The sequence below is a fragment of the Vipera ursinii genome (assembly GCF_947247035.1).
Source record: "Vipera ursinii genome assembly, chromosome: 4".
Lineage (NCBI taxonomy): Eukaryota > Metazoa > Chordata > Lepidosauria > Squamata > Viperidae > Vipera > Vipera ursinii.
The window spans coordinates 2,017,799-2,045,062 of NC_139514.1; the positions used below are offsets into that span (position 1 = coordinate 2,017,799).

The 27,264-nt window shown below is 45.8% G+C and overlaps 1 protein-coding gene across 1 annotated transcript in view; it reads right to left on the minus strand.

The window, feature by feature from the left end:
* SLCO2B1 (solute carrier organic anion transporter family member 2B1) overlaps positions 1-27,264 on the minus strand; it is a gene marked incomplete at both ends in the record, with an annotated part of 78,089 nt that overhangs the window by 44,922 nt on the left and 5,903 nt on the right. Inside the window, 7 exons of the mRNA XM_083362519.1 lie at positions 811-941; positions 2,332-2,430; positions 3,694-3,906; positions 9,057-9,341; positions 10,071-10,233; positions 12,344-12,481; positions 18,981-19,073. Of these exons, the coding sequence (XP_083218645.1) occupies positions 811-941; positions 2,332-2,430; positions 3,694-3,906; positions 9,057-9,341; positions 10,071-10,233; positions 12,344-12,481; positions 18,981-19,073 (1,122 nt within the window). The remainder of the gene's footprint in view (positions 1-810; positions 942-2,331; positions 2,431-3,693; positions 3,907-9,056; positions 9,342-10,070; positions 10,234-12,343; positions 12,482-18,980; positions 19,074-27,264) is intronic.

A 27,264-nucleotide genomic window follows, 5' to 3' on the forward strand; every position in this document is an offset into this window, starting at 1 on the left:
CCTCCAGTCATGGAGCATTCACAAGTTCTGGAGGCAGGTTGTTCCACTGGTTAGTTGTTCTAACTGTCAGGAAGTTTCTCCTTAGTTCTAAGTTGCTTCTCTCCTTGACTAGTTTCCATCCGTTGCTTCTTCTCCTGTCTTCAGACGCTTTGGAGAATAGCTTGACTTCTTTGGGGCAGCCCCTGAGATATTGGAAGGCTGCTATCATGTCCCCCCTCGTCCTTCTCTTCATTAAACTGGACAGACCCAATTCCAGCAACCGTTCCTTATATGTTTTAGCCTCCAGTCCCCTAATCATCTTTGTTGCTCTTCTCTGCACTCTTTCCAGAGTCTCAACATCTTTTTTACATCGTGGTGACTAAAACCGGATGCCACATTCCAAGTGTGGCCTTACCAAGGCCTTGTAAAGTGGTATTAACACTTCACGTGATCTCGATTCTATCCCTCTGTTAATGCAGCCTGGCACTGTGCTGTTGGCTTTTTTGGCAGCTGCCGCACACGGCTGGCTCCTATTTAAGGGATGGTCTACTAGGACTCCAAGTTCCCTCTCACAGTTGCTACTTTTGAGCAAGGTACCACCTATACTATACCTGTGCATTTGATTTTTCTTGCCTAAATGTAGAACCTTCCTTTTTTCAACCATTGAATTTGACAGAAGACCAAGGATCTCAGCAAGTGGGACCTTGAAGGCGGCCTTACAGGATCTCTTGTCATGTGTAAATATTTCACTTTCCAACTGACAAGGAGCCTCAGCGTTTAATGAGCCTGCATGTGGCAACGATGCTTTGACGTTCTCCGATGGGTCCTTACCTCTTTGGGCATTTCTCTCGGGAAGAAAAAATAAGGAATTGAGGCGATGGCCACCATGCTGGCAGCAAAAATGAAGCCCAGCCACCAGGCCCCAACCCATCGCGGATCCTTGTTGGTGATAAGGACTTCCGCTGAAACAAAAGAGAGAGGAACTAAGATGGCTGAAATCACTGGTTAAACTCAGTTTCCCAGATGTTCCAATAACCGTGGTAGAAGTCATGAGTTCCCCAATCCTGTTCAACCGGAGGTCATCCAGATGAGTTGGACTACAGCTCCAATTATCCTTCCCCTCTGCGTGGCCACCTGGAGGATGCCACGTGGGGAACAGCAGACTTAACTCTTGCTAGGAATCAGGGGTGTCTGCGGGAGGGGGGGTCAAAAGAGTCAAAATGGCCACCTGGAGGATGCCACGTTGGGAACAGCAGATTTAACTCTTGCTGAGAATCCCTAGTTGATGATGACCATCGGTGCTGTCTGTGGGAGGGGGTCAAAGGACTCAAAATGGCCACCTGGAGGATGCCACGTTGGGAACAGCTGAGCTATCACTTGCTAGGAATTGGGATATCCACAAGGAAGGGGTCAAAAAAGCCAAAATGGCAGCCGTAACCATGCAGTCTCCTTTTTAACGTGCGTTGCAGATTCGACTGCAGGATTGTAGCCGCCATCTTGACTTTCCTGCCCCCCCCACCCCCGTGACACCCCCGTTAGGAAAGTGCAAACAGGTTGTGGATGCCCACACCCAACTATCCACAGTGTGATTCTCTCCTGCCTTCCTTTCTTTTCTGCGAGTGCTTTTTGCGACGTTTTCTCGAAGAGGTTTTCGCTACCCAACTAGGTAACCTCATCAGGGCTAGGAGGGAGAAGGAGCTGTTTATATACAAGTGGCTTTGGGGCTGTTGTGTACTGTTTGTCTGAGTTGGCAACTCCTTGACCAGGCCAAAAAGGAAACAAAAAGATCACGACGGCAACCAACGCCCAGATAATAATAATAATAATAACAATAACAATAACAATAACAATAACAATAACAATAACAATAACAATAACAATAACAATAACAATAATAATAATAATAATAATAATAATAATAATAATAATAATAATAATAATAATAATTTAATTTTTATACCGCCCTTCTCCCGAAGGACTCAGGGCGGTGTACAGGGCAATACAATAAAATACAATGTATAAAAATTAAAAGAAATATTAAATACAGTAGCCCAATTAAATAGATTAATACAAAATGTTAAAATACCCCTAACCCATCGCAGAGATTAACCCCAAGATCAATGCTAAATCAACAATCCAGCAGTAAGCAACAACCAGTCGGGGAACTATCATCTCGGAGATACAAGCTAACATGAAACAGCAAAGAAGAGCCAACAGCGACAGGGCAAGCCACGTGTGTGTAAACAAAGAACAAGCTCTCTTCCAGCACTGATGATCATCATCAATTAGGGATATACTGTACAGGATCTATTTTCTCAGGAATCTGCCCGGGTAGAAGGCTGGTCCACTCACCTGAGGACACTTTGTCAATGTCGACATAGAAACGGAGCATAAACGACCCCAAGATGAAGGCGATGGCAGGGCCGAGGGCGGTGGCCGCAAAAATAAAGCCTGGGCACAAGAGAAAAAGAGGAATAATAATAATAACAACAACAACAACAGCAGCAATATTACAGGCTGGCCAGTGCAGACACGTGTGTGCGCGCACACATACACACCACTTGTGCTACTACCATGGCCACGGGGCGTGAAAACAGGATGCCGTGCCGTACGGTGCAAAAACAGGTGGCTGACACACCTTGGGGTGTGAAAACAGGACACCACGCTCGGTACGTGAAAATGGGATGCCACCACGCCTCGGTGCGCAAAAACAGGCTGACGCAACGCCCCAGGGCACAGAAACAGGGTGCTGTGCACAAGAAGAGGGCAGGGCTAACGTGTCAACGCTGCTAACCTCGGATGTTCTTGCTTTGACAATATATGGAGATGCAGCCATTTTTACTTAACTTGTGTGTTACTCTTAGAGTTAGAGTTAGAGGATACTGGGGTGGTGGGGAGAGAAGGAAGCATGTGTATGGGAATTAGTTAGACGCAACAAGATCGTAGCAGTGTGCGATTCAAGGTTGTTTGAAAGAAGAGATGATTAAAAAACGGCGGGTTGGAGAACTGGAGGGAAAGCCTGCATTTCCAACTAATTGGAGAAGGTGATTTATGACCGTCAATTAGAGGAGGGAATTGTGCTTTGACACTATGTGTTCAGGGGAGAACTCAAGATTTTGGAATCGACCATGTACGTGCCAATGCTATGCTACTCAAATAAAGATTCTGTAAAGTAAATCCCGAAGTGCCGCGTAACAGACTGAGCGCCTGTTACTCGTCCCAGCTTCTGCCCACCTAGCAGTTTGAAAGCACGTAAAAAGGCAAGTAGAAAAATAGGGACCACTCCGGTGGGAAGGTAACAGCGCTCCGTGCGCCTTTGGCATCTAGTCATGCCGGCCACATGACCACGGAGACGTCCTCGGACAAGCGCTGGCTCTTCGGCTTTGAAACGGAGATGAGCACTGGCCCCTAGAGTCGGAAACGACCAGCACGCATGTGCGGGGGAACCTTTACCTTTTACCTTCAAAGTAAACAGCGCCTCAAAGTTCTTTGAAGAGTTTCACCTGTCAGAACCATGCCGTAACGAGTGTCGCGCAAGCACTAGCCTCGCCCCAGTTGCGTCACGTGCACACTTGTGGCCCCGTGTGTGCACGTGCACGCGCGCGCGTGCGCCTAAAATGCTTCCCCCTCCCTTCCCCTCCGCTCCGCCAACCAAGGAAGCTTGGTGGCCTCTGCTCTAGTGGTTTTCGTTAGTTGCTGTTCCTAGGAACGTACCTATGTAGAGAGGCGAGTTGGTGGCGCTGGCGTAGTCGTCTATGTAGGAGATGCCGAAGGGCTGGATGGGCACCCCACCGATGCCCAGCAAGGTCTGCCCAAAGAGGAGCAACATCAGGACCACGTCGCTCTCCCTCTGGCGGCCAGTGCAGACGTCCGTCACCGGTCCTTTCCGGTGTGGAAGACAGATATCGCTGCTGTTACTCAAGGAACCTGGTTAGATGAGTTAAGACAAGAAAACCTAAGTTACTCTTGGTTCCAATACACCCAACTGAAAGCTAGGTGGAAGCTGGATCAGAAGGTTGGCATTACAAATACAGATGAAAACATAGTAAAACAAATTAGAGATTTAAATCGTGCACATATAAAGAGGATATATAATGTTTTGATTGAATTGGACTCGGAAACGGAATTATTTATTTATTTATTTATTTTATTTAATTTGTATACCGCCCTTCTCCCGAAGGACTCAGGGCGGTGAACAGGGCAATAAATACCAAAATACAAAAATTAAGAACAGATTAAACCATAGTGCCCAAATACAATAAATAAATTACTTAAAAACAATAATTAAAACCCGAACCCATCAGACAAGGCCGGCTTGTTCAAACAAATAGGTTTTTAGATCACGTCGGAAGGAGCGAAGGTCGGGAGCCATCCGGAGCTCAACCGGTAAACGGTTCCACAGGTCAGGCGCACCCACAGAGAATTAGTTAAAGATTGTATGATAAAGTGGGCACAAAATATCCAGGAACCAATTCCGTTGGATACTTGGTAGGTAATTTGGGTCAGAAATGTTAAATTTACTCAGGCTGAAAATTTAAGAGAAAATTTTTATAAAATGTTTTATAGATGGCATTTGGATCCCAAAAGGTTGTCTAACATGTATCCTAACTTACAGTCTAAATGCTGGAGATGTGGTAGTGTAGAAGCCACCTATTTTCATATGTGGTGGACTTGCAGAAATATAAAAGCTTTTTGGGTTAAACTTTGGTGGAACATTCAAAAGATTTTTAAGAGAAAGATAAAGTTTTCTCCACAATTGTTTTTATTGGGTATTGTTGTAGATTGTGATACTAAAGAAATCAATTTGACGTTGAACTTGATAACCGCAGCACGGTTACTGGTGGGACAATATTGGAAGAAGGACAGTTTGCCCACTGTAGAAGAATGGGTGTTTAAAGTTTCGAATCTTGCAGAAATGTCTAAGATTTCTGCTTACTTGAAAGATCATTCACAGGAAAGATATTTTTCAGTTTTAAGGAGATGGATAGATTATATTCAGAATAAATATGGGACTAAAAAGTTCCATTTAGCTTATGAGTAGATTTTAGATTGTTATTAATTTTAGTATTAGTATTGATTATATTTTTGTTTAAGTTATTATTATTATATTTTTAATAATTTGAATGTATCAATGTTAAAGGGGAGTTAAAGCACATCATGAATTTGGTTAATTTTATAATGGATAATTTTAGTTAGAATATGATTATTATATCCATGACCCTGTATTCAGCTCTGGGAAGTAGGGGGGGGAAGGGGGGTGGTTTGGGGCGGGTGGGTTTTGGGGATATGTATTGTAAAAAAACTTTTTGTAAAACTCTTTAATTAAAAAAAAAAAGGAACCTGGGAAGGGAAAGCCAGAGGCTGGTTAGTCCATTCTCACAACCCCTCAGGCTGGGAGAGATCCTTCTGCCCCAGTTGGGATAAGGTAGCCCAGTTCATTCAACCCGATTGTACAGGTAGTCCTTGACTTACAACGGTTTGTTTAGTGACTTTTCGAAGTTATGACGGCCCTGAAACAAAAGTGACTTACGACCGTTTTTCAACACTCGCAACTCTTGCAGCGTTGCCTACGGTCAGGTGATCAACATTCAGACATATATTTTTTAATCCCATTTATATCCCGCCCTTCTCCGAAGACTCAGGGCGGCTTACAATCTAAAGCACAAATCAATGTGCTTAGCGATAGCCTTCATTCTATCTATATGCCTGCTTATTAGGGCTTTCGCCCACCCCCCAAAGCAGCATTATTACAAAGTCAGCTTAATTGCCCCCAACAATCTGGGTCCTCATTTTACCTACCTGGGAAGGATGGAAGGCTGAGTCAACCTTGAGCCTGGTGGGACGCGAACCTGCACTAATGGCAGGCAGCTGGTGTTACTTAAGGTGGTGTTATCTTTGTGACGGTTTGCCACATCCCAGGGGTGTGTGTGTGTGTGTGTGTGTGTGTGGAACACCTTTTGCAACCTTCTGACCAGCAAAGTCAACAGGGAAGCCAGGGTCACTTAACAACCATGTGACTAACTTCACCGCTGCAGCGCTTCACTTAACAACGGTGTCCAAAAGGTTTGTTACATGTTGTAACAGGACAGAATAACAGAACCACCGAGTTGGAAGGGGCCTTGGAGGTCTTCTAGCCCAGCCCCCCACTCAAGCAGGAGACCCTAGACCATTGCAGACAAATGGCTGTCCGGTCTCTTCTTAAAACCTCCAGTGATGGAGCACCCACAATTTCTGGTGGCAAGCTGTTCCACTGGTTATTGTTCTCACTGTCAGGAAATTTCTCCTTGGTTCTATTAGGTTGCTTCTCTCCTGGATTAGTTTCCATTCATTGCTTCTTGTCCTGCCTTCAGGTGCTTTGGAGAAGAGGTTGAAACCCCACCCCCTCTTTTTTAGGGCAGCCCCTCAGATACTGGAAGACTGCTATCATGTTACCCCTAATTCTTCTCTTCATTAAACTAGACCAGGGGTAGGCAACCTTGGCTCTTTCATGACTTGTGGACTTCAACTCCCAGCATTCCTGAGCCAGCATGGGGGAAACTTTGGCCCCTTCATGACTGGTGGACTTCAACTCCCAGTATTCCTGAGTCAGCATGGGGGAACTATGGCCCTTTTATGACTCGTGGACTTCAACTCCCAGAATTCCTGAGCCAACATAGCTCAGTATGGAAACCTCTCCCTCTCCCCTCAGCATGGCTGGCTCAGGAATTCTGGGAGTTGAAGTCCACGAGTCATGAAGGGGCCAAGGTTGCCTACCCCTGAACTAGACTTACCCAATTCCTGTAACCCTTCTTCATATGTTTTAGCCTCCATTCCACTAATCATCTTTGTTGCTCTTCTCTACACTGTTCCCAGAGTTTCCAGATCTTACACATACAGTTGTGGTTATGATTCTTCCAGGCAGATTTCCTTACTGCTCCTCACCCATAGACAGAAATCTTGACAAACTGAAGCAGATTATTTGCCCCATTAAAAAAATAGATTCTGGGAACTGTTAGGGAGGCGACAATTTATTTTAATTTTAATTTTAATTTATTGTACAGAGGCCTTTAATTTTAATTTTTATCTTAACTTCTGTATTGATTATATGTTACTGTTGTTAGCCGCCCTGAGTCCTTTGGGAGATAGGGCGGCATATAAGTCCCAATAATAAATAAATAAATAAATTAAATAAATAAAAATCTTCACTCTTTTTCTCTGACACCTGATCTGAACTAGCAAGCTTCTTCTTACGTTTCCAGATGTGTCGTTCGAACATCAATAAAAGCCACACATAACTGCCAACCCTTCTGAGCAGGTTTGGGATCTACAAAAGGGATGTTGGGGACTGCGGGATGCCCCTAAACCACACTTTTTTTTTCTCCCAGCCCCAAAATGCAAAAGCTTAGAAACGTTTAATTTATTTGTTTCCTATTTTGGGTTTTAGGCCAGCCCGTTTCCAATGATTCCCAAGTGGCTTGCCAGGAAGAAGGCAAAGAGTTAAGAGTCTAATCAATAAATAAAATTATCATATTTCTTACGTAATTTCTTCTGTTATATAAGAAATATAATAAATCAGGGACATAATTGCAGAATGTGGCTTTACAGGAAGACAAAGAGGCCATCGGCTTAGTCATTTATCATGCTGGGGAGCTGGGATCAATGGTTTGTCCCATCATTCCAAATTTAAAATCTGAAAAAAAAAAAGATCCAGTGAAGAACACTTATAGAAAGCCATCCCAAAGGTGCTTTTCCCAAAAGGCAACTGGACTTTGTATTTCCTTGAAGACACGTTGCTTCTCATCCAGGGAAGCTTCTTCAGTTCTGACTGAATGGTGGAGGACAGAAGGATTTCTATTCCTTGCAAGTCACCTGGTCCTTAGCGCTCTTCCTGAGGATTGCAGGAATATCTGAAAAGCTCTGGAGGATCGTCAACCCACACAATATACACGCATACTTTAAACCCAAGAATACATTAAGACACAAGATTGTCCACCCCAGGGATAAAAACGCCAGACACAAACTGAGCAATAGGTGCAGTGCTGTGCAGTGAGATATGTACGGCTCCGTGCATTGGGGAAAACAAAACAACGACTTCACAAACGCAGGGCACAACATAGATGTCACGGTTCCGAATAATGAGACAGTTCAAAGAACATTCAGGCGTTGTTTATCCTAAAAAGTCTATAATAATGAGAACGAAGCATCGGCACTCATGGATGGATGCCAGAATCTGAATTCTCCCTGCCCTGAACGCATCGTATCAAACGAAATTCCCTCCCTTAACTTAAACGTCATAAATCACATTCTCCAATTAGTTTAACACGCAAAGCTTCGCTTCCGTTCTATTTCGCGCCATTTCTTCTCTTATTAAAAACAACAACCGGGGTAGCATTCTCCTGCCCCGCCCCCCCACCCTCCAGCTTCATTTTTCAAAAGCAAAACAGTTTAAAGGGAAAGGCTGCCTCTTATATTGTCAAAGCAAAAACGTCCAATGTTTGCAGCGTTGACAGTAGGAGAACAAACCCATCATGATGAGATTCAGCAGTCCATCTGCATTTGAAAGACAAAGGTTTTGCTTCTGAAGAGAGTAAAGTCCATATACTGGACAGAGAGGGCCGTTGGTGTGAAGGAGGGATCAAACAGACCATCATGCACTAAGACTGAACAAGCCTCTTTCAACAGAGGGAGAGGGATACGGCATCCTCTATCTCCAGTCTACAACCCGGCCCTTTCAGCAGTTCCAAGAAGGCTCCACAACCATTTGCACTATTCAGGGCACAGATAAACCTCCAAGGGGTCTCAAAGATTCTCAGAAAGAGCACTAATGCCCAGATGACTGCAAGGAATATAAATCCTTCCATCCTCCACCATTCAGTCAGCACTGAAGAAGCTTCTAGGATGAGAAGCGAGATGTTTTCAAGGAAAAACAAAGAAAGCCCAGTTGCTTCTGGGAAAAGCGCCTTTGGGACAACCATGACCTGGATCAAGGGTCCCCAACTCGTGGACTGAGGACCACTCCCGAGCCATGGCCTATTGGCCGCCGGGCTGCGTGAGTGGCTGGCCAGTGTGTGCATGTGTGTGCGCGCCCACAGTCCCACTCTCGCAGGTGTTCGCGGCCCCACTCACGCGAGCATCACCACAAGCATCGCAGGTGTTTGCGACCCCATTTGCACGAGCATTGCCACGAGGATCGCAGGTCTCCTTGGCCCCTCTCATGCGAGCATCCCCACAAGTGTTGCAGGCGTTCGTGGCCCCATTTGCACAAGTGTTGTGGGCATTTGTGGCCCCATTTACATGAGTGTTGTCACAAGGATTGCGGGTGTTCGTGACCCCACTCAGGTGAGCGTCGCAGGCATTTGTGCAAGTGTCTGTGCCCCCACTCGCTTGAGCAATGGGTTTTCATGCACACGCATGCACATATTGTGATTCCTCGCCAGCCTGTGGATCCGGCAGCTGAGTCTGGAGACTCAGAGGAGGAGGAGGAGGGGCCTGGAGCATCAGTAGAGTCAGAGGAAGGCTCTGAGGAGCTCCAAGACTTACAGTCAGACGAGGAGCCTGGCCCCTCTACTTGCGCTCAGGCTGAGACGCAGCTGTGCTGGGAGTCTGAGTTGGACAGTGACGAAGCACAGCTGGGAAATATCCAGGATGCATGAAAGCGCCGGCAAGAGAAGCGAGTAGGACAGAGGAAGGCAATGGGGCGGCTCCAAAGGCCAAGGAGAAGGCCTTAGGAAGCCAGGCCTGGGCTGAATTATAAAAGGGAAGGTGTGGGAGGTGCTGGTTGCCGAAGGCCACCGTTGGGGTTGAGGATCGAGTTGCGATGAACTGTGTTTGTTTTTCCTCAAGCCTCTGAGTAATTAAAAGGGGTTGGGGTTTGTCCTGCGGTTTCTGCCTGCTTGAATTGAAGAGGGGTTTTCTCCTTGCGAACTTAACGAGCAGCTCCAGTAGGCCGGGACCGAACAGCGCGTGCATGCATTCACACAGCCACACAGCCACACAAAACCATCCCCTTCTTTCCCCTTCTTCCCCCCCCCCCCGCTCTGGGCCGCCAGCCCCCAAAGGCTGGGGACCTGGGTGACAGGGAATCTCCACAGACCTTTCTAGAAAGTCCTTACCAGAAACGGACTGATCGTATTCGTAAGGGGGTGAGACGAAGTGCGGAAGGGAAATGACGAATCCAGCCACGGAGACGAGGATGGCACCGCAGCCGATGACCCGGGGCCTGTGGAGTCGGCTCCCGAAATAACTCACAAAGATGATGAGCATCGTGTTGCCGATCTGATGGACGAAAGAAAAGTTGGGCTGAAGGTCCATAAGAAGGCTGAAGAAACTATGTCTTTTTTATTATTGTTGTTCATTTTTTCCTTACATACAATAATAATTTTTCAACCAACATGCTGTCTGGGTTTACATGCTAATACATATTTAATTCCATAAGATCCTTAAGAAGGCTGAAGAAACTATATCTTTTTATTATTATTACTCATTTTTTCCCTACATAGACTAATAATTTTTCAACCAATGTGCTGTCTGGGTTCACGTGCTAATACATATTTAATTCCATAAGATCCTTAAGAAGCCTGAAGAAACTATGTCTTTACAAAAACCAGCCGGTCAGATCAAACTACAAATGTGGTCAAGGTTTTTTTTGGGGAAAAAACAAATTAATAATGTTTTAAATCATTAAACCATCAAACTGGTTAAATCACCAAATCACGAACGTCATAAAAATCATCCAACTGTAAAAATCATGAAATCATCAAACTCGTTAAATCATCCAATCATAAAAACAGACAAACTGTAACAATCATCAAATCATAAAACTGATTAAATCATCAAAATCCTCAAAGCATAAAAATCATCCAAGGGTAAAAATCAAGCTCATTAAATTGTCCAAATCATCAAATTTGCCAAATTAAATTAAATCATAAAAAAAATCACATCGTGAAATCATGAATGAAACGTCAATCGCTGGATGGTGAGATGGGCAGCATGTAAATTTAATAAGTAATCAATCAATCAATCAATTCATAGTTTTGTACTAAAAAGAAATGATTGGCGTGGTTATCACTCCTTAGAAAAAGGTTTTTTCCCCCCGCTCAGTAACCAATTACTCTTATTCAATGTTATTTTAATTAGTAGCTCTTATAGAATTAGATTCACACAAAAATGTGTGTATTGCGTTCCAGCATACTCCTGGGAGGATAATACATCAATCCATAAATACTTTGGGGAAAAATAATTTCTTATTATGAAATTTTTAAAAAAAATAGAACTGGGAACCCCTTCATTATAAAAAACCCAAACTACTTTACTGAAAATCTGGAAAGCAATGATAAATTGCTTTTGATTACAGTGAAAGTTATATAAAAAATGCGAGGGTCACGGCGAAGATTATTCTCCACCATCTTCCATTCATTCCTCCGGAATTGGCTGAGGCACACTCCGATCATGAGATCTGGAAAGAGTTTGATCCTTTTGGTCCTGAGGAAATGGACAGGATCCTTGGTGCTGTGAATGCAGCCACCTGACTTTTAGATCCCTCCTCCTCCTCCTCCTCCTCCTCCTCCTCCTCCTCCAAGCCCACTCTCTTCTGATGATGTTCCCTAGTTGGGTCATGAAACGTCTGCAAGAAAACCACCAAGCTCAGAGATAGTAGTATTGCATGGACATGCAGTAGAGTAATTGCCAAAGAACCCACAGTCCTCCTCCTCCTCCTCCTCCTCCTCCTCCTCCTCCTCCTCTTCCTCCTCCTCCTCCTTCTCTTCTACTCCTACTTCTCCCTTTTAACACTGATGATGTTCCCTAGTTGGGTCATGAAACGTCTGCAAGAAAACCACCAAGCTCAGAGATAGTAGTATTGCATGGACATGCAGTAGAGTAATTGCCAAAGAACCCAAAGTCCTCCTCCTCCTCCTCCTCCTCCTCCTCCTCCTCCTCCTCCTCCTCCTCCTCCCTTCTAGCACTGATGATGTTCCTTACTTGGGTCATGAAATGTCTGCAAGAAAACCACCCAGCTCAGAGAGCACCAAGGACCCCACAGTCCTCCTCCCACTCCTCCTCCTCCTCCTCCTCCTCCTCCTCCTCTACTCCACAAACCCCACTCCCTTCTAGCACTGATGATGTTGCCTAGCTGGGTCATGAAACGTCTGCAAGAAAACTACCAAGCTCAGAGAGCACCAGGGACCCCACATTGTCTCTGACCTGCAAATATTCTCTTCTGTTGGCAGTGTAGCATCTAAGATTTAAAGGTTAGGGTTTATATAGATTAATAGCAGCAACAGTACGGATAGCAGTTTACAAGCAGCAACGGTAGCCATACTGCAGGGGCCGTGCAGTAGAATAACGGCCAAGAGGAGAAAAGAGTTGCCGGGGCTGAGGAGAGTACCTCATGGAAGGAGGCCACCATGCCAGATGTCTGGCTGGACAGACCGAAACGCCTCTCGATGGTGGAAATTGAACTTTTCATGTAGCCGGATGTCATCAGCTGGGAGAGCTGCAGGAACCCGTGGCAGAAAACGAAGAACTGCAAGGGAAGAAATGGCGAAAGGTCAGAACCGCATCTGAACCCCAGCCGTTCTTGGACCCTCCAATAAAACAGATTCATCGTCAAAACAAGAAGTCCTTGACTTACAGCCACTCGTTCAGTAACCCTCCAAAGCTATAGAACGGCACTATGGTGGCCTATGAACAGTGCTGAAAGAAAAATCAGGTCCAGTTCCAAGCCAGGAATAAAATGGAGACTGCTTAAGGAAGAAGGTTTAATGATGAGCAGAGCCAACAACAGCATGTAGTTCTGGGACAGCTGACAAATTGATTTGATGAGTACAAGGATTTTTTTTTATACAGTTTTACAGCATTTCGTAATTTGGAGACTTGCTCTGGTGTGCTTTTGTTATTAGATTCGTTTAGTCTGTTTTGCAAAGGCTATCAATGGGTCTAAAATACTAGCTTCCTTGGGTTTCAATCCTGCCAAGCAAACAGAATCAGTAGCTCAATTTTGTTGAGTTCGGAGAACCGGTTGAATGCATATTGCGTGGATGTCTCTTCTGGAAGTCTGTTTTAGGCCTCCCGGGCCTAGAACAGCCCCCCCCCCTGGAAGTGCGTGGATGCCATTTCCGGAAGTCCCTTCTAGGCCTTGGAGGTCCAAGCCTGCATCCAATAAGAGAACCGGTTGTTCAGGTATTTGAATCCCACCACTGGGGGTCCTGTACCAGACCTAGAAGATGGAGATGGGTGCTGTTTTGGCATTAGGCCTCTTTGAGGTCTGGTAACTCGGAGACCAAGGGGGGATTTTTTCAGGTCCTTGGTGCTCTCTGAGCTTGGTGGTTTTCTTGCAGACATTTCATTACCAAGCTAGGAAACATCATCAGTTTTGTAGCAGGGCTGGAGCAGTACTAGGTAGCACTGATGATGTTACCTAGTCTTCAAAAAAAAACCCACCAAGCTCAGAGAGCACCAAAGACCCCACAGTCCTCCTCCTCCTCCTCCTCCTCTTCTCAACAAACCCCCTCCCTTCTAGCAGTGATGATGTTACCTAGTTGGGTAATGAAATGTCCACAAGAAAAACAACCAAGCTCAGAGAGCACCAAGGACCCCACAGTCGTTGTCCTCTAATACCACCACCACCACATCCTCCTCCTCCTCCTCCTCATCTTCTTCTTCTTCTTCTCCTCCTCCTCCTCCTCCTTTTCTTCTTCTTCTTCTCCTCCTCCTCCTCCTCCTTTTCTCCTCCTCCTCCTCCTCCTCCTCCTCCTCCTCTTCTTCTTCTCCTCCTCCTTTTCTTCTTCTCCTCCTCCTCCTCTTCTTCTTTTCATCCTTCTCCTCTTCTTCTTCTCCTCCTCCTCCTCTTCTTCTTTTTCTTCTCCTCCTTCTCCTTTTCTTCTTCTCCTCTTCCTCCTCCTCTTCTTCTTCTCCTCCTCCTCCTCTTCTTCTTCTTCCTCCTCCTCCTCCTCCTCCTCCTCCTCCTCCTTCTTCTAACCACCCTCCTCCTCCTCCCCTTCACAAACCACACCCCCTTCTAGCACTGATGGTGTTCCCTAGTTGGGTCCTGAAACATCCACAAGAAAACCACCCAGCTCAGAGAATACCAGCAGCACACACGCGCACACACACACACACTCCAAGTTCAGCCCTGAACTCCAGATATTCTCTTCTCTGAAGTTATTCCAAGGTGCCTTTGACGGCTGAAACCACCGTATGTTGTTGGGGGCCATTTCGTGATTTAAGATGATGGCTGCGGATGCTTTGATTCCCCTGTATTTTTCTACTTGGCTTTAGCTGCAAGTTGCGTGGACGGATAGACCTATAGATGACATATAGATAAAATAACACTCGTCCATCACAGATGCCGTGACAGTAATAGCAGAAATATGTTCTTTCTGCCTCCACTCAAGGACACGTTTTTTTTACAAGGCTTCTCATGGGTCAAAGACGGGGCTCTCCAAATGTCCTCTCCAAAACGAACTCAACCCATCTCTGAGTTTCCCCATTTGTTACAGAAAAAAACCCCGCTTAGTAAACCTACTTATTTCCAATCGATCATTGACAAACCTTCTGTGTTTTAGCCCTGAGCATTTGAGCATCGGAAGGCGAACATCTGCCCAGCAACAGCCAAACTTTGAAAGGCTTCGAGAAAACACCCCTTGAAAAAGGGGTTCTCGTCATTTTTGGCTAACTTCTCTTTTTCCCCCGTATTTTTTTATTCCCCCCCCCCAAAAAAAATTTATTATTTAAAATACTTAGAAACTTTGGACACGGTGTTCTCGGTCTAACATACCTTCTTGTCTTACATCATTTGTGCGTATTATATACATTTTATATTTGTTGTTGTTGTTAGTTGCGAAGTTGTGTCCGACCCATCGCAACCCCACGGACAACCTTCTTCCAGGCCTTCCTGTCCTCTACCATCTTCTGGAGTCCATTTAAGCTCAGGCCTCCTGCTTCAGTGACTCCATCCAGCCACCTCCTTCTCTGTCGTCCCCTTCTTCTCTTGCCCTCAACCTTTCCCAGAATGAGGCTCTTCTCCAGTGAGTCCTTCCTTCTCCTTAGGTGACCAAAGGATTTGAGTTTTAGCTTCAGGATCTGGCCTTCTAAAGAGCAGTCAGGGTGGATCTCCTCTAGGACTGACCGGTTTGATCGCCTCGCAGTCCAAGGGACTCGCAGGAGTCTTCTCCAGCACCAGAGTTCAAAGGCCTCAATTCTTTGGCGCTGTTGTGATTCAGTGTCAGCCTGTGGGTTCGGCAGCTGAATCGGACAGTTCTAAGGAGGAGGAGGAAGAGGAGGAGGGGATAGGAGAGCCTGGAAAGGGAAGTTCTGATCCACCGCAGAGCTCTCAGCCAGGCCCCTCCCGTCTGGTTCCTCCTCAGACCCAGCTGTGTCAGCCTGACAGCTTGGACGAAGACGATTCACAGCTGGCTTTGTTCAAGGACGCCCAAAGCAGGAGGCAGACAAGCAGGAGTAAACAAAGGAAGGCAATGAGGCACCTCGGGAGGAGGCAAAGAGAAGCCACGCCTTGAAACTGTGTTTAAAAGGGGACTGTGTGGCAGGTGCTGGTTGCTGAAGGCAACCGTTTGAACAGCTTCTGATTTAGTCGTGGTTAGTATTTGATTTGCTCTGTTTTGCATCTGTTTCGTTTCATTTGTGTAAATAAATTTGGTTGGCTTACTTTCAGCCTATTGGCTTTTGAAAAGGGGTTGTCCCTGACATTTCTGCAGAGCCAGTAGTAGGCTGGAACAGAACAACGTTCCTCCAGGCCTTCCTGTCCTCTACCATCTTCTGGAGTCCATTGAAGCTCACGCCTCCTTCTTCAGTGACTCCATCCAGCCACCTCCTTCTCTGTCGTCCCCTTCTTCTCTTGCCCTCCACCTTGCCCAGCATTAGGCTCTTCTCCAGTGAGTCCTTCCTTCTCATTAGGTGGCCAAAGGATTTGAGTTTCCACTTCAGGATCTGGCCTTCTAAAGAGCAGTCAGGGCTGATCTCCTCTAGGACCGACCGGTTTGATCGCCTTGCAGTCCGAGGGACTCGCAGGAGTCTTCTCCAGCACCAGAGTTCAAAGGCCTCCATTCTTTGGCGCTCAGCCTTTCTTATGGTCCAACTTTCACTGCCATACATTGCAACTGGGAAGACCATAGCCTTGACTATACGCACTTTTGTTGACAGGGTGATGTCTCTGCTTTTTATATACATATCGTTTATATACAATTATACACCTTAAGCGTATTTATACATTTATGCCAATAATTTTCTTCAATCTTGTCATCCACCTCATTCTAATATTGCTTAAATTTGTAATCTTGTATAGCTCTCTTGAGACGTTCCTTTCTGTTCCCACCATAGGTAAAATCTATTCCAAATCTTATAATATTCTGACTGCTCTTTGGTTTTTTAGCTCCAAAGTTAAATTATCCATTTCTGCGCATGCCCATATTTTGTTTATCACCTCACTCTCATCCGGCACTTCGCTATCCTTCCATTTCGGGGCGAACGTCATTCTCGCTGCTGTAATAATATACATCATTAAGTATATCTCTCCTTTACTATATTTCTCTTTTGTTATACCTAGCAGGAAAAATTCTGGCTTATGTTCTCTTCTCCGTCCTAGTATCTCCTCTAGCCTTGTCTGTATCATTTGCCAATACCGTTGTGTCTTTTTACAGGTCCACCATGTACGGAAATAGGTGCCTAATTCTTGGGAACATTTCCAGCAATTTGGGGATATTGTTTTATACATTTTTAGCTAACCGTGTTGGAGGGAGAGGCCACTGGTAAAACATCTTGTATAGATTTTCTTTGTAGGCTGTGGCCAGCGTTATCTTTTTATTTCTGTCCCATAATGTTTGCCACAGATCAAGATCAATAACATGTCCAACGTTCTTAGCCCATATCAACATTGTTTCTTTGACTTGTTCTTCAATCATTTTATACCCCAATAACAATTTATTTAAAAGGGACGCGGTGGCTCAATGGGTTAGGACGCTGAGCTTGTCGATCAGAAGGTCGGCAGTTTGGCGGGTCGAATCCCGAGTGCCGCGTAGCAGAGTGAGCGCCTGTTACTCGTCCCAGCTTCTGCTAACCTAGCAGTTCGAAAGCACGTCAAAATGCAAGTAGAAAAATAGGGACCGCTCCGGTGGGAAGGTAACAGCGTTCCGTGCGCCTTTGGCGTCTAGTCATGCTGGCCACATGACCACGGAGACGTCCTCAGACAAGCGCTGGCTCTTCGGCTTTGACACGGAGATGAGCACCGGCCCCTAGAGTCGGAAACGACTAGCACGCATGTGCGGGGGAACCTTTACCTTTACCTTTATCTTAATAATAATAATAATAAAATTTTATCCAATGCTGGTTTTTTTGTGTGTGCATTTTGTTATGTTCCCGTGCCTTTGAACGCCTCTCCAAAACATGAGCCGCTTTAAATACACGCAGTCCTTGACTTACAGTCGCCACGGAGCACCAATTTTTTCTGCTGCTAAGCAAGGCTGTTGTTAAGTGGGTTTCACCCAGTTTTTACAACTTTCGTTGCCGGGGTTCTTGGGAGCATCCCTGATTGTCAAGTTGTTAACAACCCGGTTGTTAAGGGAATCCGGCTTCCCCATTGGCTCTGCTTGTCAGAAGGACGCAAAAGGGGATTGATGTTATCCTGAGGCCACTGCGACCGTCATAAGTACGAGTCGGTTGCCAAGCGTCTGAATACTGATCAGACGACTGTAGGAGGCTGCAATGGTCGTAAGTGTGAGAAACGGTCATAAGTCACTTTTTTCAGTGCCATTTGTAACTTCGGTCATTAAATGAACTGTTGTAAGTTAAAGACTGCTTGACTATATACAGGGAGTCCTCAGTTTATGACCACAATTGAGCAGCAATTTTCTGTTGCTAAGTGAGGCATTTGTTAAGTGAATTTTGCCCCATTTTACGACCTTTCTGGCCACCGTCGTTAAGTGAGTCACTGCAGCTGATAAGTCAGTAACCCAGTTGTTAAATGAATCCGGCTTCCCCCCTTCACTTTGCTTGTCAGAAGATCACAAAAGGAGATCAACGTGACCCCGGGACGCTGCAACCGTCGTAAATACGAGTCAGTTGCCAAGCGTCTGCATTGTGATCTGCATGGGGATGCTACAATAATAATAACAATAATAATAATAATAATAATAATAATAATAATAATAATAATAATAATAATAATAACAACAACAATAATAATAATAATAACAAAGTTGGGAGGGACCTTGGAGGTCATCTAGTCCAACCCCCTGCTCAGGCAGGAAACCCTATACCATTTCAGACAAGTGGCTGTCCAGTCTCTTCTTAAAAACCTCCAGTGTTGGAGCATTCACAGCTTCTGGAGGCAGGTTGTTCCACTGGTTAATTGTCCTCACAGTCAGGAAGTTTCTCCTTAATTCTAGGTTGCTTCTCTCTTTGGTTAGTTTCCATCCGTGGCTTCTTGTCCTGCTCTCAGGTGCTTTGGAGAACAGCCTGGCTCCCTCTTCTTTGGGGCAGCCCCTGAGATATTGGAACGCTGCTATCATGTCACCCCTCATCCTTCTCTTCATTAAACTAGACATCCCCAATTCCAGCAACCGTTCCCTATATGTTTTAGCCTCCAGCCCCCTAATCATGTTGGTTGCTCTTCTCTGTACCCTTTCTAGAGTCTCGACATCTTTTTTACATCGTGGTGACCAAAACTGGATGCAGTATTCCAGGTGTGGCCTTACCAAGGCATTGTAAAGTGGTATTAGTACTTCACGTGATCTTGATTCTATCCCTCTGTTAATGCAGCCCAGCACTGTGTTAGAACAATTAGCCAGTGGAACCGCTTGCCTCCAGATTGTAAGTGTGAAAAAGGGTCACATAACTCACTTTTTTTCGGGGCCATTGTGACTTCGAAGAGTCACTAAATGAACGGTTGTACCCTGAGGACTAGCTGCACCTGTACAGTGGGCAAAGCAAGGGATTGCAGCTGAAACCCGCATACTCAAAGTGAAATCGCTTTCCCTCCCTGGAGCAACGGGGGCTGAAGGTGTACTTACTTTGATGGTGTAAAACGGATTTGAGCAGTAAAACCTCCCAAACGGGCCTTGGCTTTTGTCCGCCATTTTTTCGCATCCGCTCCGTCCGTATCTCTGCGGGAGACAAATCAGGATGGTCAAGGCTCCGAAAAGGGTCCCAGTCCTTGGTTTACTTCGATGGGCGGAGGAGAGGTGAACGCCTGCCTGGCAAGGAGTACAGGCAGTCCTCCACTTACGGCCACCGTTGCCCCCGTCGTTTCTGTGGCTCGGCGAGAGATTTGCCAATTTTGCCCCCTTTTTCCGACCGTCCTTGCCACAGCCGTTAAGTGGATCACGGCAGTTCTCAAGTTAGTTGTGAAGTGAATCCTGCTTCCCCACCCCCTTAACTTTGCTTGTCAGAAGGTCGCAAAAGGGGATCGCGTGAAAAAAAAAAACCCCGGGACCCTGAAACCCGCATAAGTACATGCCAGTTTCCAAGCTTGTGGATGGAGCGCCCACAAATGCAGTAGGCAAATCGTTTGTCAATGCTGCTAACATCGAATGTTCTTGCTTGACAAGAGATGAAGAAGCAGCTATTTCATATGTTAAACTTGTGTATTGCTTTAAGAGATTGAGTTTAAGGTTGGGAGGGCGGACGAGTAGGATTCCACCCTTCAAGGCCCTCTCTAACTAAGAAGATAAGACCTTGGTGGGTTTTCTAACAGAAGGGAAACTGATTCTTTAAATTAATTGGAGAATAGAGTTAATGACAAAATTAGAAAGGTGGAGAATTGTGTTTTAATATATTGTGCAAGGGGCGGAGATTTCAGATTCCAGCTTCCTTTGAGCAAGCATTTGCCGGTGTATTAGGCTAATAAAGGACTTTTAAGGTAAACAATGCCTCAGAGTCACTTGAAAAGCCCATGCGTCGGGAACTTGACACCGTTCCATCTGTCTGTCTGTCTGTCTGTCATCCGTTCATCCATCTCTATCTTATCTGTCTATCTTTCATATGTGTCTGGGATGGTATAAGGTCCCCTGCCTTGGACTACTAGAAGACCTCCAAGGTCCCTGCCGGTCCTAGGATTTTAGGATTCTATGAGATAGAAAAGATACATATGAAAGATAGAAAGATACGATAGATAGACGATAGATGGATGGATGGATGGATGGATGGATGGATGGATGGATGGGTGTGTGGATGGATGGATGGGTGGATGGATGGATGGGTTGATGGATAGGTGGATGGATGGGTGGATAGATGAATGGATGGGTTGATGGATGAATGGATGGATGGATGGATGGATGGATGGATGGATGGGTGGGTGGGTGGGTGGATGGGTGGGTGGGTGGATGGATGGATGGATGGATGGATGGATGGATGGGTGGGTGGGTGGGTGGGTGGATGGATGGATGGATGGATGGATGGATGGGTGGGTGGGTGGGTGGGTGGATGGATGGATGGATGGATGGATGGGTGGGTGGGTGGGTGGGTGGATGGATGGATGGATGTTTGGATGGATGTCTGGATGAACGGATGACAGATAGAGGGAATGGCTTGCCTATTGCAATTGTGGGTGCTCCATCACTGGCTGTTTTGAAGAAAAGATTGTCTGGGATGCTATAAGCTCTCCTGCCTTCAGCAATGAGTTGGACTGGAAGACCTCAAAGGTCCACTTCCGGCCCTGGGATCCTAGGATTCAGCCACAGCATCTCCTCCATCTACGCTGCATGGAATTTCTGGAAGCTGTTCCTACGGCCACCCAACGCTGCAGGAACCCCAAAGTTCCCCCCTCAAGCTGTTCCTCCACCCACTGCCTGAAAGCTGCTGTCGACAGAGACCCACTTGACACATGAGTCTTCGCTCCCCTTCCTCACCCCTTGTAATTCCCTTTTCTCCCCAGGAGGGAGAAACGGAGAGGCTGATGCAATTTAGATGGCATTTACGTTGTCAAGCTTGATCCTGTCAAGACAAGCAGAGCTGTATTAAACTGTTTGTTTTCTAAGGGCTGGGGAGAAGAGAAAGGTGCACGAGCTGTTTGGTGTCAGCCGACACTTGTAAATAGCCTCCCTCGGCTTTGGCATAATGAGTTGTGGCCGTTGCACGCTGCTCCTCCTCCTTCACAGGTCCACAGAGGATGGGGCTGAAATGGAAATCTCACATCTGATCTCTCCTTGACCGGCTAACTCTTGCAGAGACTTAAAGGCTGAATGAAACCAGACACACACACCCCCGGGATCCATTCCTTTCGAAGACTTCGAAAGTATTCCATCTTTCCTGCCAGGCATTCGAGGAAAGAGGGCTGATCGTTGCCTGCTTTAGCACAACTTGTCGCTTTGGCTCCTGACGACCCAAGTCTCGGGCCCAGCAGCTCCACAGCAATCCCTGCTCGCCAGCCAGCATCGAGGGGGCACTGCCTGACCTACAAGGCCAGGCTTGGAAGACTGCGCCTGGGTCTGGTCCCCGTGACACAAAAAAGAGGTTGAGACGGGGTGCAGAGAAGAGCAACAAAGGTGATGTGGGAAGTCATCTCCCCAGAGAAGGAAATATTAAAAGGGCAGGAAAATACATTTCCTAAAAAGAAGTTAAAGAGGCAGAAAAGCATGCCCAGGTTTTCTTAATAGCCCCAAGTCTCCCTCCCCCAAGCAGAAACCAACTCTATAGAAATGCAGATGCAAACCACTCAGGAAGGTTGAAGCTAAGAAGACTCCTAAAATCTACATACCCCAGCCCCAGGGAGGTGGGCTTGGACAGACAACCAGCAAGAATCCTAGAGGGGCACACCTAGGCTCAGGACAGAATACATGACATAGGAAACACAAAGCTTGAAACAGGAAATAACTCCAGACAATAGAGTCCAAGGGGTATAAAAACCCACTACCCACGTGTGCTCAGCCCTTCTTTTCCTGTTGGATCCATCTTTCTGTCTGCCTTTCCTCTGCAATAAACTACAACCTTCTTCCCAAAGCAGTTGCCATGTTTATTCCCCGCTTGGAGGAACCATGATGGAGACTTTTCTTCCTACAGTGATAAAGGGTCTGGAGGCTGAAGCATAGAATTCCCATGGCTGTGGGAATCGGGTATGTCTCGAGTAGAGTAGAGTAGAGTAGAGTAGAGTAGAGTAGAGTAGAGTAGAGTAGAGTAGGAATAAGAATAGAATAGAATAGAATAGAATAGAATAGAATAGAATAGAATAGAATAGAATAGAATAGAATAGAATAGAACAGAACAGAACAGAATAGAATGGAATAGAATAGGAATAAGAATAAAATAGAATAGAGTAGAGTAGAGTAGGAATAAGAATAGAGTAGAGTAGAGTAGAGTAGAGTAGAGTAGAGTAGAGTAGAGTAGAGTAGAGTAGAGTAGGATAGGAATAAGAATAGAATAGAATAGAATAGAATAGAATAGAATAGAATAGAATAGAATAGAATAGAATAGAATAGAATAGAATAGAATAGAATAGAATAGAATAGAATAGAATAGGAATAAGAATAAAATAGAGTAGAGTAGAGTAGAGTAGAGTAGGAATAAATAGAATAGAATAGAATAGAATAGAATAGAATAGAATAGAATAGAATAGAATAGAATAGAATAGAATAGAATAGGGTAGGGTAGGGTAGGGTAGGGTAGGGTAGGGTAGGGTAGGGTAGGGTAGGGTAGGGTACAGTAGAGTATACAGAGTAGGAATAAGAATAGAATAGAATAGAATGGAATGGAATGGAGTGGAATAGAATAAGGATAGAATAATAGAGTAGAGTAGAATAGAACAGAACAGAATAGATCAAGCAATGATGCTGAATATGGGGTAGTTTTTGACCAGAAGTTGGGTGCACTTATGTTATCACACAACCCATCACCCAAGTCGTTACAACACAAAAGACTAATGGGCACACAGCCAACACCTCAGCCACACAGCATGTTACAAAACAGCCGACTAAGCTGCAAACAATAACTCCATCATCCAATCAGGATGTAACAACACAGCCAACCAACCCGCTTGCAGCAGCAAAGCCAGCACCACACACAACCCCAACTCTATATTTATAGAGAGACGGCAGCTCCGATCACACTTTGCTCGCACAAGCACGAAGCCGAAGGAAGAAAAAGGAAGGGGGGCGGGAAATGAAACTAATTGGGGCAGTGGCTCCTTCAGCTTTCTGCAATTTTCGGAACAACAACAACAACAACAACAACAACAAATTCACAAAGCTGTTCCTAGCAAAAAGCTGCCCGCAGATATTGTTTGAAAGAGTTTCCCAGGGTTGCCCCAGACTGTGAAACCTCCAGTCAAACTCCCAACTGGTTATTGTGATTAAACTGACTGTGCAAACATCAACAAATTACTCACATGCAGCTAATTAAAAAGGGGGTTGAATGAATGTTCCGCAGCCCGGCTTAATTATCCTGCCTCGCCTGCACGTAAATTACTTTTCAGATACTCGGATGGAGAGCTATTTCACCAAGAGCTGCAAATTCATCTTGGCTGTAATCTTGGGCTTCCCTTTCCAGAATGGAACATAAATCTTAAGAGCTTCTAGGAGTCATCTTGAGAAGCAATACTGAGGCTTCTTTCTAAGCATCACTTCAGGCGACAGCGGTATCTTTCCAGCAGCAAAACCATGAAAAGCTATCTTCATTTCATTTGATTTCATTTTATTAATTAAAATTAATAGGGGGAAAGAAGAGTCCTAGGAGTTCGTGGCTGGGCACAATTCACCTTTTTTTTGGCTCTCATCCACAAAGTCCTCTTTCCTTTGAGACTTAACAGAAACAGAATTGCCAAGTTGGAAGGGACCTTGGAGGCCTTCTAGTCCAACCCCAGGGACCATTCCAGTCAAATGGTTGTCCAGTCTCTTCTTGGAAGGCTGCAGTGTTGAAGCACCCGCAACTTCTGGAGGCGAGCCGTCCTCCATGTCAGGAAATTCCTCCTTAGTTCCAGGTTGCTTCTCTCCTTGGTTAGTTTCCATCCCTTGCTTCTTTGTCCTGCCTTCTTCAGGTGCCTTGGAGATGTTTATGAAGATCAACGGAATAGCAGAGTTGGAAGGGACCTTGGAGGTCTTCTAGTCCAACCCTCTCCTCAGGCAGGAAACCCTACACCTTTTCAGACAAATGGCTGTCCAGTCTCTTCTTAAAAACCTCCAGTGTTGGAGAAGGGAGGGAGGGAGGAAGGAAGGAACAATAACAGAGTTGGAAGGGAGCTTGGAGGTCATCTAGTCCAACCCTCTCCTCAGGCAGGAAACCCTACACCTTTTCAGACCAATGGCTGTCCAGTCTCTTCTTAAAAACTTCCAGTGTTGGAGCATTCACAGCTTCTGGAGGCAGGCTGTTGATGATGATAATGATGATGATGATGATGATGATGTTGGAAGGGACCTTGGAGGTCATCTAGTCCAACCCTCTCCTCAGGCAGGAAACCCTACACCTTTTCAGACAAATGGCTGTCCAGTCTCTTCTTAAAAACTTCCAGTGTTGGAGCATTCACAGCTTCTGGAGGCAGGCTGTTAATGATGATGATGATGATGATGATGATGATGATGTTGGAAGGGACCTTGGAGGTCACCTAGTCCAACCCCCTGCTCAGGCAGGAAACGCTACACCTTTTCAGACAAATGGTTGTCCAGTCTCTTTTTGAAAGCCTCCAGTGACTTCTGGAAGCAAGTCGTTCCGCTGACTGATCGTTCTCACTGTCAGGAAGTTTCTCCTGAGTTCCAGGTTGCTTCTCTCCATCTGTGGCTTCTTGTTCTGCCTTCAGGGGCTTTGGAGAAGAGGTTGAACCCCAACTCTTCCTTGGGCCAGCCCCTCCAATATTGGAAGACTTGCTATCATGTGGCCCCTGGTCCTTCTGTTCGATAAGCAGGACAGACAAAAGGGTAGCCCTTGCCTTATCCTATGGAGTAACGTCACTCAAACTTCTCTACTTGAAGATGTGTGGATTTAACATCCAGAATTCCCCCAGCCAGCCTGCTGAAGGTGTCTCTGTTAGTCTTGGGAGCAAAAAAAGAAGAAGCATCTAATGAAGGGATAAAGATGCTGAGAGTCTGGAAAGAGTGCAGAGAAGAGCAGCAAAGATGATTAGGGAACTGGAGGCTGAAACATAGGAAGAACGGTGGCTGGAATTGGGTAGGTCTAGCCCAGGGCTTTTCAACCAGCGGTACGGGTACCACCTGTGGTACGTTGGCACCTGGCCATCCTAGAAAAGTGGTAGCGGGGGAGGGGAATGAGCTGAACCGGTGGCAGCACCGCACAAGCCCGAGCGAGAGACGGCTGGAGCTGCAGGGCTGTCGGGGCTCAGCGGAAGCGCCAGGATCAGCGCCAGGATGCAGATGGAGCTCAACGCTGATCTTGGCGTGTCTGCTGAGCCTAGAAGAGGCGCCGATCAGCTGGAATGTTGCAGCATCTCCAGGGTCTTGTGATTGACATTCAGATGCTTGGCAACTGATTCCTATTTATGACGGTCACAGTGTCCCAGGGTCATGTGAAGGGACCAAAACCTGCTGCAACCACCCAGCAGGGGGGGAATAAAAAACAAACACCCCCCACCCCTGCTGCCAATCTTTAACAGAAATGCTCCCAACCATGAAAACCTCAGACAGGAGGAAGAGCGCCGCCGGGCGGGCAGGCAGGTGTCTTGCTCGGCTGTGGCTCGGGGGGGGCACTTTTTTCAGGCCCATTGTAACTTCGAACAGTCACTAACAGTCACTTTTCTGCAGGGCCGGTAGCAGGCTGGTACAGAACACAAAAGAGCCGAGGTTGCCTACCCCTGCGTTAGGGGGATAAATGGGAGGCTCAGAAGTCGTTCTCCGTGGGACTCCTGGACGGAGCCAGCTCCGGACAGCCTGGCCCTCGGCCCTCTGGCCTCCCAACCTTTCCAAAGGAATAATTTGGGTGCAGGGCTGGAGGAAACGCTTATGAAAGCCGGAAATAAAAAAAAATTCGGCGGGACGGCAAATAAGAGCGAATGTTTCCTCTAGAAGACAGAAATACAGCTCGGAATGAGCTAGTTAGCCAATGGTCTAAATGGTCCGCAATGAACAGTATTAAATTTCACCCGGGGCCGCCCGTGCCAATTACGGTAGATAGAAGATTGCTTCCAGGAGCTCCGGGAAGTTCTGCGCCTTTTAAGATATTGATAATATGGATTGTGAATCTGAAAAAGTTCCTTACTAATTCTTGCCTGTTGTCTGTCTGTCTGTCTGTCTCTCTCTTTCTCTTTTTCTCTTTCTTTCCTTCTGTCTCTTTTTCTCGTTTCTCTTTTCTTCTCTCTATCTTCTTTCTTTCTTTCATCGCTTTCTCTCTTTTTTCTTCTTTCTCTTTTTCTTCTTTCTTTCTCTCTCTCGTTCTCTTTCTTTCCTTCTGTCTCACTCCCTTTCCCTCTCTTTCTTTCCTACTCTTTCTGTCATTGTCCCTCACTCTCTGGCTTTCCTCGCTCCCTCTTTCTCTCCTTCTCTTTCTTTCTTTCCTTCTGTCTCTTTTTCTCTTTTTTCTTTCCTTCTCTCTTTATCTTGCACTCTCTCTTTCTCTTCCTCTTTCTTTCTTTCCTTCATCGCTTTCTCCTTTCTCTCTTTCTCCCTCTTTTTCTTCTTTCTCTCTCTCCTCTTGTTCTCTTTCTTTCCTTGTCTCACTCCTTCTCTCTTTTTCTTTCCAGCTCTTTCTGTCATTCTCTCTCACTCTCTTGCTTTCCTTTCTCTCTCTCCTTCTCTTTCTCTCTTTCTTGCCTTCTCTTTTTCTCTTTTTTCTTTCCTTCTCTCTCTTTCTCTTCCTCTTTCTTTCTTTCCTTCATCGCTTTCTCCTTTCTCTCTTTCTCCCTCTTTTTCTTCTTTCTCTCTCTCCTCTTGTTCTCTTTCTTTCCTTGTCTCACTCCTTCTCTCTTTTTCTTTCCTGCTCTTTCTGTCATTCTCTCTCACTCTCTTGCTTTCCTTTCTCTCTCTCCTTCTCTTTCTCTCTTTCTTGCCTTCTCTTTTTCTCTTTTTTCTTTCCTTCTCTCTCTTTCTCTTCCTCTTTCTTTCTTTCCTTCATCGCTTTCTCCTTTCTCTCTTTCTCCCTCTTTTTCTTCTTTCTCTCTCTCCTCTTGTTCTCTTTCTTTCCTTCTGTCTCACTCGCTTTCCCTCTCTTTCTTTCCTGCTCTTTCTGTCATTCTCTCTCTCTCTCTCTCTCACACACACACACACACACACAGAGCTGTTTTGGGTGTTTGCTTGCTAACATTTATTAAATAAAAACCAAACTATATTTTTGCTAAGAGAATTGAGCGATTGGGTGGGTTGCTCGGATCTGGAGAGAGGTACCTGAGTGGAAATATGCTGGTGGAAGCAAAATAGGAAATCC